Below are 12,911 nucleotides of genomic sequence, written 5' to 3' on the forward strand. Positions count from 1 at the left end.
GGGCAGAGCCAGGCCCCGGGTGTCAGGGACACCACAGCAGCAAGGCCCCCCGAGGGGACCAGGCCTCCCCAGGGCAGCGGGTCCCTCCATGGGATGAGGGTCCCCCAGGCAGAGGGGACTCCCTCCAGCGGAATCATGGCCCCCTAAGGCGGCAGAGACCCCTCCAAGGGAACCAGCCCCCCTCGGGGATCAGACTCCCCCTCAAGGGATCCGGGTCGCCCGGGCGGCGGGGACGCCCCAGCCACCGGGCCGCGCGGCGCGTCCCCTTCCCCTCACAGCACCGGGCTACCCCCCGCCCCCGCGCGGCCCGGCCCGGCCCCGCCCCGCCCCGCGTTCGCCCCGCGGCATTGTGGGATGAAACAGGATGTAGGCAGAACAGCGCGGGCGGACGGGCCGGGGCGGCGGGCCCCGCCGCGGCGCAGCCAATGAGGGAGCGGCGTGCCGGGAGGCACAGCCAATGGGGGAGCGACGGGCCGCGCGCCGCAGCGGGCGGGGCGGTATTTGAGCGCGGCGCGGCGGCGGGGCGCAGAGCGCTCGGCGCGGCGCAGGGAACGGAGCGGAGCGGCCTGAGGCGAGCCGGTCCGGGCCTCCTCCCACCTCCTCTTCCTCCGTGCCGTGCCTCGCCCTCACGGGGTGGCCCTGTCACTGTGAAGGTGAGCGACGCCCTCCGCCGAGCCGGGACGGCGGGGACCTCCGCGCCTCGCCTGGCACCGGTCGCTCCCTGTGCGAGGCGGCGGCGGCGGGGCCGCCCCGGGGGGAGGGGGTCGCGGTCCGAGCCGGCCGGTGGGCGGCTCCGGCCCGGGGGTAGCTCCCGGCGGCGCTTGGAGCCCGCCCCGCCCCGCTGGCCTGCCGCCGGTGCGTTGCCGGCCCCGCGCCGGGCAAGGTCACCGCGGCCTCGGGTGCCCCCGGGGCTCCCCCCGTGAAGGTCATGCAGGGCTCCGGCCTGCACATGCGCCCGGCTCCCGGGAGCGTCTCTGCCTGGGTGGGGAGGGAGCTGTGCCGTACCCCCTTCCCACGGCCCTCTCCTGCCGCGGTGGGGGACGCGGTGGGTGCTGGGCTTGGGCCTCGTCCCCTCCTCGGGCTCCATATCGGCCGGGGGGGGAAGGTGTGTTTCCAGCTCCTAGGGCCCCATCCTGCCAGGGAGGGAAGAGGTGAGTGTGGAGACTTATGTCTCATTCCCTTCCCAAAGCTGCGTCTTGTCCTGCAGAGGGAAGGAGCGGGTGCTGGGCTTGGACCTCGTGCTCTTCGCAAGACCTCATCCTGTCCTGGTGAAGGAAGGGTTGGGTGCTGGCTTGTTCCTGATCCCCCTCCCAAGGCCTCATCCTGCCCTAGTTTGGTTTCTAGGGCTGTGGTCTGTTTCTTCCTCCTTCAAGACCCCATCCTGGGCTGGAGAAGGAGCAGCTGCTGGAGCTGGACTATGATCTCTTCCCAGGCCTGTCTTGAGCTGGGTGCTGGGGCTTTGTGGTTTTCCTCAGAGAAGGCCAGACTTGGGTGGCAAGACCCTGAGGGCCAACTGTGATCTTGTGGTTTAGGGATAAGGTGTGTACGTGGTGCTGCTGGGCTGCCTTGTGGGGAGGATGCCTCTGTAATGCCATGGGGGAAGGAGATGAGATGGGCCCCGCTCTGTAGTGTCCAGGTGGGTGCATGGGGTGGCACTCGAAGCTGCTACCTGCCTCACGGTGGGTGCAGGGGACCCTCCCTCCAGCAGCACGGCCGGCTGCCAGCCCCTGTCATGCTTGGCCCATGAAGGATGCTGTGCCCTGGAGCGGTGTGGTGCTGAGGAGGGCAGGCTGGCCAGTGCTTGCAGCTCTACTGGAGGATAATTGTGGGTTTTTTTCCATGGCACTGTTGGCCCTTAGCAGCCTGGGCCTGCACGGAGATGCTCCTTGCCTAGACAATGAGGAAGGAAGGTGCTTTTTGCAGGTCACTCCGTGGCTCGTTATGTAATGGCAAATGCCCTCTGAACTCAGCGTGCAGGGGAGGTGTGCGAAGCCCTGATGCGTGTGAGAGCTTGTTTGCCCTCTTTCCCTAAAAAGGCTTTCCTGGAGGAGTGACCCACAAGTGAATTCCTGCTACTTCCCTTTTCCTGTGGGCTGCACCCCCAGAAGACTTTTCCAAGGGATTACTGGATTCCTGGATAGTGAATCCAAATCTACAAGCAGTTTGTTGGGCCGTTCTGAGCTATATCTTGTTCTGCCAGGGTTTCTGGGCCACAGGCTAAAACCCACTGGCTTAAAACACCTCATGGAGGAGAACGGACTGCCTGGAAGTGGCTTTTCCAGAGCTGTGGCAGGGGCGTGTGCTCTCTGTTGGCGTCGGAGCTCAGTTCCTGTCAGCCCTCCTGGTGCTGTTAGTGTATGTTAACAGCAGTGTACTATTAAAAATTGTGTCTAAAATGTAGAAATTAAGGTTGCAATAGAAGCCGTCAACTGCAGGCAGTGAAGAACTGAAGTATTGTAATCATAGGGCTGCAATTATGTAACTGGATTCTCTTTCTCCCTGGATAGCAGGCTTCTTTAATTGCTGTAACAAAGCTACTCCTTCAGTTTTCTGGGACTGTTCCAGGAAGCGATCATTGCAGCAGATTTTCTGCACTCCCCAGTAGAGCTAAAAATGTGTAGTTTCATTATTTCAAAACATGCTTGGTAGTATCACTCAAGACTTCCAGCGCTGTAAAAGGATTTAGGAAACTTAATGGTGCTCTGCAGGCTTAATTGGAGGCACTTCTTGCTGTCAAGAAGCTTGTTCCCACAAAGTTTTAAAATGCTCTGGTAAGAGCTGCTGCCAAGGTGAGTGGCTGTGATCCTTCTCAGCACAAACCTTCGCTTGCCCGGTCCCCTGGATAACAGGAGCCTCCTGGCTGGGCCTCTTGTGTGGCTTGGGAGCAAGGGGTCTGCTGCCCAGAGGGGTGTTGGAGTGTTCCAGCCAGCAGCAGGTCTGCATGGGGCTCCTTCCCCGGGCATGTGCCACAGCCTTTGCTTGAAAAAAGGCTGCAGGGCTGGGATTGCCAAATTCCTGTTTTCTAGGAGAATATAAACTGCACTGGGGACTTCCCAGTACGGAACACCTCCCTGGAAAAACCATGGCAGATCTATGTGTAAATGGCTTCAGTGACTTCAGCATCTGAACTCCCTTAGAGTGAAGGGTGCTGAATGCTCAGCTCATTACCACTTTCTAGTTTCCTAAAGGTGCTGGTTTCCAGTGTCTCTTGTGGTTCACAGGCGGCGGATGGAAGGAGGCTGCTTTGCCAGGCCCTGGCTGTGCCAGCTCTGCAGTGGGGCTTGCTCTCCCCGCCCCTGTTTCTAGGCTGTGGCGTGGTGTGAACCTGTTTCTGGCTCGTCAGACCGGCTTTGTCCTATGGGAGCAGCTGAAGTCTGGGTTTCAGTGGTGTAGTGGTGGTGAGGTGAAGGGAGGGTGATGGGCTGAATTTGGAACAATGCTCCTTCCAGGCTAAACTAGCAGCAGTAACTGTAACTCCTGGCATGGGGTGTAACTCCTGGCACTGCTGCTGTTAACATGCTTCCTGAGCCTCCCTGCCGGAGATGGGCACTCTGAGGTCTGTTGCTCACCAGGCTCTGAACAGATGACGCTCTAAACCACTGGTGCACCTGGAAGGCAAGCTTGGCTGTAGCCTATTGATGTGAAGGAGGGCTGTGACTCTCTGCAGATCCCGTCTCCTCCCACACTGTAAGCTTTTTCTGCATGTGTTTAATGCAGATGCTGGTGTTGGACTATCTCTGATCTAACCTTCAAACAGTGCCAGTTGCCACAGTGCTCCAGCTATAAGGGGCACCTTAGCCTGGGACTACTGATAAACTCACCCTGGCCATCACAGGCAGTTTGTAGTATCTGCTTGTGACGCAGCCTGCCATAGGAAGGACAACCTCTGATGCACAGGAAAACGTCTCCTTTCTTGGGAAGGGATTAAAGGAGTCTATGTTCTGCCTTAGGTTCACGATGTCTGACAGAAAGGCTGTGATCAAGAATGCGGACATGTCCGAGGACATGCAGCAGGATGCTGTGGACTGTGCTACACAGGCAATGGAGAAGTACAACATAGAAAAGGACATTGCAGCGTACATAAAGAAGGTAACTGGGGGATAAGGGGGGCTGCTCTGGCTGAGATGTCCTGAGGCTCTGAAGTATGTGTGCCTGTCATGAGCCTGAGTCTGTCCAAGACTTCATGCTTATGTGTTTGGAGGGAGAAGATGCTTTCTTCTTTGCTGCTGTTCCCAAGAGGATGGAGTGACTTCTCCAAGGTCGGAGGAGGGCTATGGCAGAGCAGGGCCTGGTCTGTTGGCCTGGCAAGCTCTGAGCAAATGGTGTGAGTGCTGTCCCTCTGGATGTGCCAGCCTAGGAAGAGCTGGCTGCAGTCTCTATTCAGTGCTTGCTCCACAGATGTTGCTGCTGCTTGACTCGCAGTGCCAGCGCAGGGTGGGATTACTGTTTGACTCAAAGCAAACAGCTGTGCACGTGCAGTTCTGTCTGCCATGTTCCTGGCTCTGCGGTGGGTGGTGAGGAGGAGGAGGGGGCCTTGTGCTGGCTGGCAGGCCTGTGAAAGGTGCTGCTTTAAAAACAGTGCAAGCAGCTGCCCTGGCTTGTGAAGAGGTGTTTCCTCATTCGCAGGAGCCCATTAACTGAAGTCTCATGCTTGGTGGCATCTGGGGAGCTGTCATTTCCCCCGGTAGCAGCTTCTCTGAGTGGTCAGGGAAAGTGCTTTTGAAGGAGGACAGTGTGACTTCATAGGCAAGGCAGCGCTGGCACCTGGGCCAGCTTTTGGGCCTTGCTTGTAATGTGAGCTTGGATGTAAAGGGCTCAAAGGTGTCTCCTCACTTCCCAGATCGCTTTGATCGGAGGCAAGACTTAACTCAAAAAGCTTGGGGCAGTGCAGCCTGTAAAGTAAGTGCAACAGAGGGCATCCAAAAAAGTTGGCCTTTATTTCCTGAAATGTGTTGGGAGGAGGGAAGCAATTTGATGCACCTTCCTGCCCTGGCAAGAAAGCTTTTTCCTTACTTCAAAGGGTGCCTGCAAAGAGCTCAAACTGTCTTGCTGCTGTCTGAGGACTAACACTTGCTTTAATCTTGAATGTTGAGTCTGTTCTCCTGCCTCTGTCTCGGGAGAGGGAAGGGTGTTCTTGGGAGTTGTGTGTTAATTAAAGGGAGGAAAATGCTCTTTAACCCTCTCCTACCTGCTGAGTAGGGGCAGACTCAGTATGAAGCCAGCATTCAGCTCGTTCACCTCCAGCCTCCTAGGTCTCCATGTGCTGTCTGGCCTCTGAATTTGCCTGCTCATTTTCAATGCAGATTTTCTCCCCTTTCTGTGAAGAAGAGTCCCAAACAGCAGAAGCCAGACTTCTCCTTCCCTTATTTATGTGACCTTTAAGCTCAAATGCCTTGCTGGAGCAGACTTGCCAATTTTTTTTATTTTTTTTGTGAGTGGGATTGGAATGGGAGAGGAGAAATATTCCCCTGAGCTAGCCTACACACAGGGCTTGAATAGCACTGTAGCAAGGGGAGCTCTTAGGTCTGCTCTTCCTGCGCAGGGCTGATGGGTGCTCCAGGTCTCAGGAGATGCTTTGCTTGTGTTGGATCCTTCAGACAATCTGCTGCAGAGGTCTGGTTGTGTCAGTCACCACCTCACTTAATATAATTGTGTCTTGCAGCCGGGAATCTGAAGACACTGCAGGTGGGAGGAGAGGCGATAGTGTGTGAACAGAACCAGCTAAGAGTTTGTGCTTAGAACTATTTTCATGTGGGCTTTCTTGGCCTTAATGCCTCTCTTCTCTTTCTTCAGGAATTTGACAAGAAATACAACCCAACTTGGCACTGCATTGTTGGCAGAAACTTTGGCAGCTATGTAACACACGAGACAAAGCACTTCATCTATTTTTACTTGGGTCAGGTTGCAATTCTTCTCTTCAAGTCTGGATAGGAAGTAGGAGCAAACGAAATTTGGACTGTAATGCACTGATGGCTGAAGCCACGACTCCCTTTAACATGGCTATGCCGCTGCATGGACTGTATACTATATTTAATGTGTATATGTTGCAGTAAAAATCTACTTCTGTTTAGTTGCCTGGGAAGAAGGCGGCATTTTTTTTTGTTACTGCTTTTTTTGGTTGTATTGCACTAGGAAACCTGTAAATGCTTAAACAATGGCCTTTACGTGGGAAGAAATAAAACTATTCCACAACAGCTCCCTCAGTGGTAACTCCTTCTTTGAGGCTGGGAGAACTTCTTTGGGCAGGCCAAAAGACCCTGACTTCCTTACTGAGTTTTATTAGACTGTTAATCTTGTAACAAGGAGCAAAGCCAGTGTGAGCCTCTGTACCCACCCTGCAGACTGTAGAGAGCTGGCTCTCCCAGTAACCTCAGTGCAGGTGCTTAGACCTTCCCTGAAAGCTGGTGGGGTGGCTCTTGATTCTGTGGCTTTAACACACAAGTTGAACTCCACCTCGGACTGTGATAAACAGGCTTGACGCTGGCACCCTCGGTGTTCTCCTTCAGTGTCCATCACTGTATTTTTTTTTTTGGCTCTGCTGAAACATTGACCTAGACTTGTAAGCAACTCAGCCTGGTCTAGAAGACTTGCAACAAACATCCCCCTGAGCTGCTGCTTGCTGCAGAAAGCAGCATCCTGTGGCTGAAGTCTTTAGACCTTGATACTGGGATCTAAAGCCACGTGGCCTGTCCCCGAAATGGAGTAGGATATCAAATTGGTGACTACTGACAACAGCTCTATTTGGCATGTTCTTAGCCAGTTGTCTCAACACTGCCTTAACTTGATGCTCTCCTTAAAGCAAGCTAGTCATGTGGAAGACTTGTAAGTGGCCACTGTCTCCTTTTTTTTTTTTAATTTTCTGTAGCTGATAAGCTATTTCTGGAGGACTGTCCTCCATGTTCTGATATCTGCTTTTGTTCTTAAAGCACAGTACCAAGAGGTTAAATTTACGTGTGATATTTGTGTGAAGGAAACTCATGTGACATCTGCTTCAAAGGCAGATAAATGTCTTGGTCTCCAATAGGTTCAGCAGTGATGTTGTCTTAGTATGTACTGACTCTTGGATTACACTGCAGGAAGTTCTGATCTGGGCGTGGAAAAATGCTGTGTGATGGCAAGCAAATCCCTGGTGCTTGGCATAAAGTCTATTTATTGGTTCGTTAACTAATGCATAGACTGTCACTGGGTTGGTGAGGGTAACTTGTGTCTGAGATGAATTTGGTGTTGGTCATAAGTCACTGCTGGGGGGGGAAGGCGGAGTGAAGGGAGCTCTTCATTGTGAAATGACTGGATGACCCAGGTTGACTACTTCCTGAAGTAAAAGTCCTTCTTGTCTCTGTGCAAAATCCAAAGTATGCCTAATTTTGTAATATTGATAGAACAATGTTGTAACTAGAAAGAATGTAGCTGTCATAACTTCATGTTGATGGAAATGTCTGCCCTGGGGTAATGTGCCTCGGACTGTCCGGGGCACTCTTGTGGTCTTGTCTATTCAGAACTCCACTCTGAGTCTGAAAGGAGAATGTTTTGGGTTTGTTTTTTTTTTTCCAAGCATGAGTCTAATGTGAACCTGTTCACGGTCTCTCGTGGAGCAAGATCTGTTCCCTTCATAACTGCAATGGCTCAAATACCATTTATTTTTTTCAAACATTAAAGGTGAATTGACACATTTCAACAGCCTCTGGTTTCTTCTTCATTACCAACTGTCCCAAGTGAAAACCGTGCTTGTGCAGAGAGGATGAGCAGCAAGTTCTCTGCCCTGGAAGATGCTGATGACCCAAAGGAGAGGCAGATCTCCCAAATGAGAGGGAGAAACTTGACCTGAAGAGCATATGTCACCCATTCGTGCTGGTGCTGACCTCCAGCCTGGCTCAAATGCTGTGCCAGAAGGAGGGATCACGGGGAGCGTGTCCTGCTGCAGCCTCAGGGGATGCCTCTGTGCCAAGTAACCTAGATCTGAAGGTGCTGGGGCTGCCCTCTTAGTGACTTCAGATGGACTGGGGGTGGTGTAGCAGCTGGGGTGCTGGCTCCTGTACATGCTCAAAGGTGTCTCCCTGCTTTGCAGGGAAGCGGTTTCCCCTCGGGGCTGCCTCCCTGTGCTGGGTAGAAAGGGGAGATCTGCAGCTCCTGCCAGTTTCATGCCTTTTGCATGGCAGGGGCTGTGGGCTTGCCCTTAGACAGCCTCCTCAGCCCACCAGCTTGCTCCTGTTGCAATCTTAACGAGGGGGTTATGCCTCCCTGATGTTTTTGGGAAAGCAGTGGGCATTTACCAATGGCAGCAGTGTAACAGCTCTGCTGTGGGACAGTAACACCAGCAGGAGAAATGAGGGGAAGTGGAGCTGCAAACAAACATGACTCATGCTAAGCAGCTACAAAAACGAGCTGCACCCAGGACTCCCAAGCAAGCAGCAGTATGGCTGTTACACACAGGCCATCTGCTCTAACCTACACCTGGCAGTGCTGAGAAGCAGAGGTGGTTTCTACTTTGGGGAGAGCTGGGAGTGATGCTCATCCCTCAGTAGTCTCAGCCAACCTTTTAGCTGGAAGTGTAGCTGTAGGGTGTAAGCTCCAGCCCTGCTGTGCTGGGGCTCTGTGCGCCTGGCCTGGCTGCAGCTCCAAGAAAATGTTTGCAGCCTGTGGGGCTGGGGTGGTTGAGCCCTGCAGCACCAGAGGCTGCTCATCTGAACCCAAGGTGGAAAACTCTTCCAGCCTGCCTTCCGTCTGTGGGAAAGCACCCCCTCCAGTGCCGTGTGGCTGTGATGCTGGTGTAAATTGGTCCCTGGTGGGATGTTGCAGCCCTGCCAGGGCTGGAGGGACTGTGTGCCTGGAGCTGACACACGCAAGTAGAAAGTGGGTTTGGTGCTTCCTTGGATGTGTCACTGTGGCAGGAGTTGTGCTTCGGGCTAAGGAAAAGCAGCTCCAACTCACACCTTTGGCAATTAGGTGGTGCCTGAAGTTCAGCAGCGCTTCCCTCTGCACCCGTGAGAGTGGAATGAGGTTTTAACACGGAGCTTTCCGTCCCCGCTGCCTTCCCCTCCTGCTCCCCAGCAGTGTCTGACACAGCTTCTGGCTTTGACTTTTTCCATTGCCTGGCTCCACTTTGTCTCCAGTTTCCACCAGGTGCAGGTGTCCCGCATGATGCCTTGGAACGTTAACTGCTTCCGTGCTGGAGAGGCCAACAGCATCCCTGGGACGGGACGGCAGCTCGGTTTCAACGGGAGCATGAAGCTATTTGGAAACATCTGGATCCAGGGCACTGAGTAGAAGGTATGTATCTGGGGGAGAACATCTGGACAAAGAAACTGCTTCCAGATGTGTTTGGGCAAAAATGCTATTTAAATGTAAACTCAATATAGGTTACTGTCCTGCGAGGGAGTCTGAGGTGCCCGCTGCTGCGCGTGGGTGCAGGGCTGGGTGCAGGACAGCATCTGCCGACGTGTGTGTGCGTTTGCCACGGGCAACAGTGCGGTTTGTGATTGGGGAGAGTGTTACAGTACTTTCTCTTGTACAAGCCAAGGTTTTCAATTCCTTATATTGAGTATTTCTTCCAGATGTGGCCCTACAAAAGCAAAGCTTTGTGGCACGGAAGAGCGGACAGGCTGGTTTTTGGTAGCTGTGCTCCATGTGTGCATCTACTAGACGTTATCTGGGATTCATTCTGCTGCGGAGAGGGCATGGTGTAAAGCCGCAGGAGAAGGTGTGTGGCTGCTAGCAGAGTGCCAGCCTTGCTCCTTGCCTCCCTTTATCCCTTCTCTGTGACCACCTGGGACTCTGAGAAGGGACACAGCGACGGCGACATCCTCCTCACCCTGGGTGTCCTGCACAGGGACCGGGTGTCACAGCCTGCTCCCGTGGGAACACACAGGCTGCCCTGCCCAGCAAAGCCAGCCTGCGGCACTGGAAGCAACTTCCAAGCACGTGGAAGCAGAGCCTGTTGCTGGTAAACCCAGTACCCAACGGATGCGTTCCTTTTCACAGTGCTTTTGCAGGAGATTTGAGATGAAGAGAGAAATGTGGAAATAATTTTTATCTCGTTTTCAGTTTCTGATGGGTAAATCCTTTGGAGGACAGTGGCACTCGATGGAGGAAGTGGGGCTGTGCCATCCCTGCCCACCCGAGGTTTCCCTGCTTTGTTCTATTTATTGAGCAAGGGTTCCACCACCCTTTCCCAGACTGTGACTCATAGCAGCAGTGTCTGTGCACAAGCCATGCGTCGCCGAGCGCTTTATAGATACAGGAGCTGCAGGAGCCTCGCAGGAGCCAACTGTGTTTATTAAAAGATGATCAGATGTTTCCTCCCTTAAGGCAGTGTCTCGCTGAGCCTGCGCAACAACTCATTACCAACGAGACAAATAGCTCCTCATCCTCAGGTCAGTGCCTTCGCCAGCCCTTCTGCTAGGAACAGCAGGCACCGCGCTTCTGCGCCGAGCACCGGCAGCCTCAGCACCCAGCACCGGCGGGTAAGAAGGGGGCAGCCCTGCTGGACCCCGCTCCAGTCCCCATCCTTCCCCTGCCAGCAGCCTGAGCAGGGGCAAGCCCAGGGGGACAACCCAGGCTCTGCTCGCTGGTCTGCAGGATTTGGCCCTGGGTTAAGCTCGAGGAAGAGTTTTATCCAGCCCCAGTGTAGCTTGTTTCCTCCTGCCTGTGGAAGGAGGCTGTTGTGGTGGCCTTGGTCCTCATTTTCCTGTCCTGTGCTGAGGACTTGGAGCAAATGCACCAGAGCCTGGTGGAAAAATCAATGGTGGGCCAGCGCAGCGTGCCGCAGAGGTGTCCGGGGAGCGCTGCCGGGACCGTGGGTGAGATGGGATGTCACACTCCACCATGTCCCCTGTCCCTGTGTGCCCGGCCTCTGGCTGCCAGCGCAGCAGAGCTTGCTCACGGGCCTCTCCCGAGGGCTGGGCTGCGGCAGGAGACAAGGGGCAGCGGAGAGCGGGGCCAGCTCTCGTCCCCTCGCAGGATGTGGGGCCGGGACCCTCGCAGGCTTGGTCAGAGGCTTTTCTCAGACGCCGTTCTCCGGCGCGGCCCTCCCCTGCCAGATGCCATGGCATCTCTCCACGTCCTTTGTTCCCTCGCTTGCTTATGCGTCTCCGTTGATTTATGGCCGTTGCGGAGCTCAGCTGCTTGCCCAGACCCTGGCCAAAGCTGCGTGCCCTTGGTCCCGGCCTGCCGGGCAGGGAGGATCTTGGGGAGAGATCCAACCCCCCCCATGCAGTAGGACCCCCCCTGCATTTCATCGTGCACATGGCCCTTTCTTTCACCTCCATCCAGCCTGGGTGTGAATGAAGTGCTTTCAGGGGGAGGAGATTGCTGGGAGCCCCGCTCTCCCTGCGCATTGGTTGCAGCCCATAAAAGCATCCGTGGAATTCGCCACGGCGGTCCCTGCGCAGGGTGAGCCCAGTGAAAGCCGCCCTTTGTTCCCGCAGCCCCCGAGTCCCACACAGGGCCGGGGCTGGAATCTGCAGAGCTGGTTGCGTGCTCCCACCGGCACGTCGCCCTTAGTGGCTCCTGCACGGGTGCCACGCCGCACCGGGGCCATCGGGAAAGGGTTTTCCCATGTCTGTTATCCCAGGGATCTAGGTGAGCAGCGTTAGGTGCTGCCAGGGCACGACAAAAGGATTTCGCCGGGGTTTACCGGCAAGGTCGAGTCCTGGCGGTACTCGCGGTGTGAGCCCAGCTTTAGCCCCGCGCTGCGTAAGCCGAGTCAGAGGAACGGAAATCCCTTCTTACACAGATATTTTTCCACAAAGTGTTCGATCACAGGTTTGGGGTTTAATCTCGCGCGGTTTCCCGGCCGGCCGCGCTGCTCGGGCGCCGCTTGCCCGCTGCGGCCGCTCCGGCAGGAAAGGACGGAGGGCTGACACCGAGCCAGGACGTGCCTCCGCCGCAGCCTGCGCACAGGCGGTTGGCACCCAGCCCAGAACAGGGCTCTGGAAAAAAAAAAATAAATGCCTTTTTTGTTTTTGAGGAAAGCCCAGAACGCTTCGGCAAGGACAAAAACCTCTTCCTAAATCCGGTTTTAGAAGTCCTGTTTTCTCAAAGGGTTCAAAATGAACCTGGCCAAAAGCGTCTGCTCCCCTGTGGCCCATGGGGTCAGCTTGGATGGGGTAAAGCTGGACCCATGTTTCAAGGCTCCCTCAGGAACCAGGGCTTGCAGGGGGCTGAGGGACAGCACCCATGTGCCCCCTTCCAGCAGGGTCCCCACCCATGGGTGCTGGCGGTCCCACTAGCAGGGGGTCCCTGGATCTTTTCCGTGTTGTAATTAGCAGAAGAAAACCATTGGGTGACTCAGCAGGTGTGGGGTGCCAGGCCAGGGCGCTGCCGCTGTCCTCCAGCGAGACTGACAACGTGCAGTTCAGGCAGAGCCTGGGCTGGCTAAAGATCCCGTGTTACTTAAATATTTTATGGAAAATCATTAAACAATTAAACCTGGCAGATCTCGCATCATAGAAAAAGCAGCTTGAAGTCTGCGCGGTAAACAAGGCAACGCTTCCTGGTCTTTTGGGATGTCTTCTTGGAGTCTTAACTCCAATCCTTGCTTCAGAATAACTATAATTATCTCTTAATTGCCATTATTATTTAACATTTTTAGCATTTGCAAGTGCAAACTGTTACAGTTTTCCATGCAGATAGAATCAGTAGCCAGGGTTCACAATGAAAGCAATTAAAATCCTGTGATTATTACAAGGCTGCGTGTCTCTACGACAGCTTCAATCTGCATAAGTTGCCAAGACGTAGGCTAGAAACTCAGACAAATTTAGTGTTTATTTAGAAACCCAGCGAAGCTACTACCTCTTGCTGCCTCCAATGATTTGCATCTACGGCACTTTTTGGAAGGACGTGAGCATTGAGGGGAGGGGAAAGAAAGCATTTTCTAGAATACATCCCGGGAGAGTATACAGCAAAGATAAAAT

The 12,911-nt window shown here is 54.5% G+C and overlaps 1 protein-coding gene across 3 annotated transcripts; it reads left to right on the top strand.

Moving 5' to 3' along the window:
• Window positions 1-558: 558 nt before the first annotated feature.
• Window positions 559-7,610, top strand: DYNLL2 (dynein light chain LC8-type 2). 3 transcript variants are annotated; one of them, XM_086624488.1, is made up of 3 exons: window positions 559-653; window positions 3,951-4,089; window positions 5,794-7,610. In XM_086624488.1, the coding sequence occupies exons 2-3, from the start codon at window positions 3,958-3,960 to the stop codon at window positions 5,929-5,931; spliced, it is 270 nt and encodes an 89-aa protein (XP_086480614.1). In that variant the 5' UTR covers window positions 559-653; window positions 3,951-3,957; the 3' UTR covers window positions 5,932-7,610. The 3 variants fall into 3 exon arrangements, with proteins under 3 accessions (XP_086480614.1, XP_086480615.1, XP_009988915.1); XM_086624489.1 differs by lacking the exon at window positions 559-653 and adding an exon at window positions 3,667-3,687; XM_009990613.2 differs by lacking the exon at window positions 559-653 and having other exon boundaries at window positions 3,937-4,089.
• Window positions 7,611-12,911: the final 5,301 nt, after the last annotated feature.

Source organism: Tauraco erythrolophus, chromosome 21 (genome assembly GCF_009769465.1).
Source record: "Tauraco erythrolophus isolate bTauEry1 chromosome 21, bTauEry1.pri, whole genome shotgun sequence".
In the NCBI taxonomy this organism is placed as follows: Eukaryota; Metazoa; Chordata; class Aves; order Musophagiformes; family Musophagidae; genus Tauraco; species Tauraco erythrolophus.

What these genes read in the sequence shown, in the direction of transcription:
- DYNLL2 (XM_009990613.2), top strand. Translation starts at nt 3,937, where the DNA reads ATGTTCTGCCTTAGGTTCACGATGTCTGACAGAAAGGCTGTGATCAAG. An exon ending in TTGCAGCGTACATAAAGAAG is followed by an intron (nt 4,090 to 5,793) that starts GTAACTGGGGGA and finishes CTCTTTCTTCAG; the next exon opens with GAATTTGACAAGAAATACAA.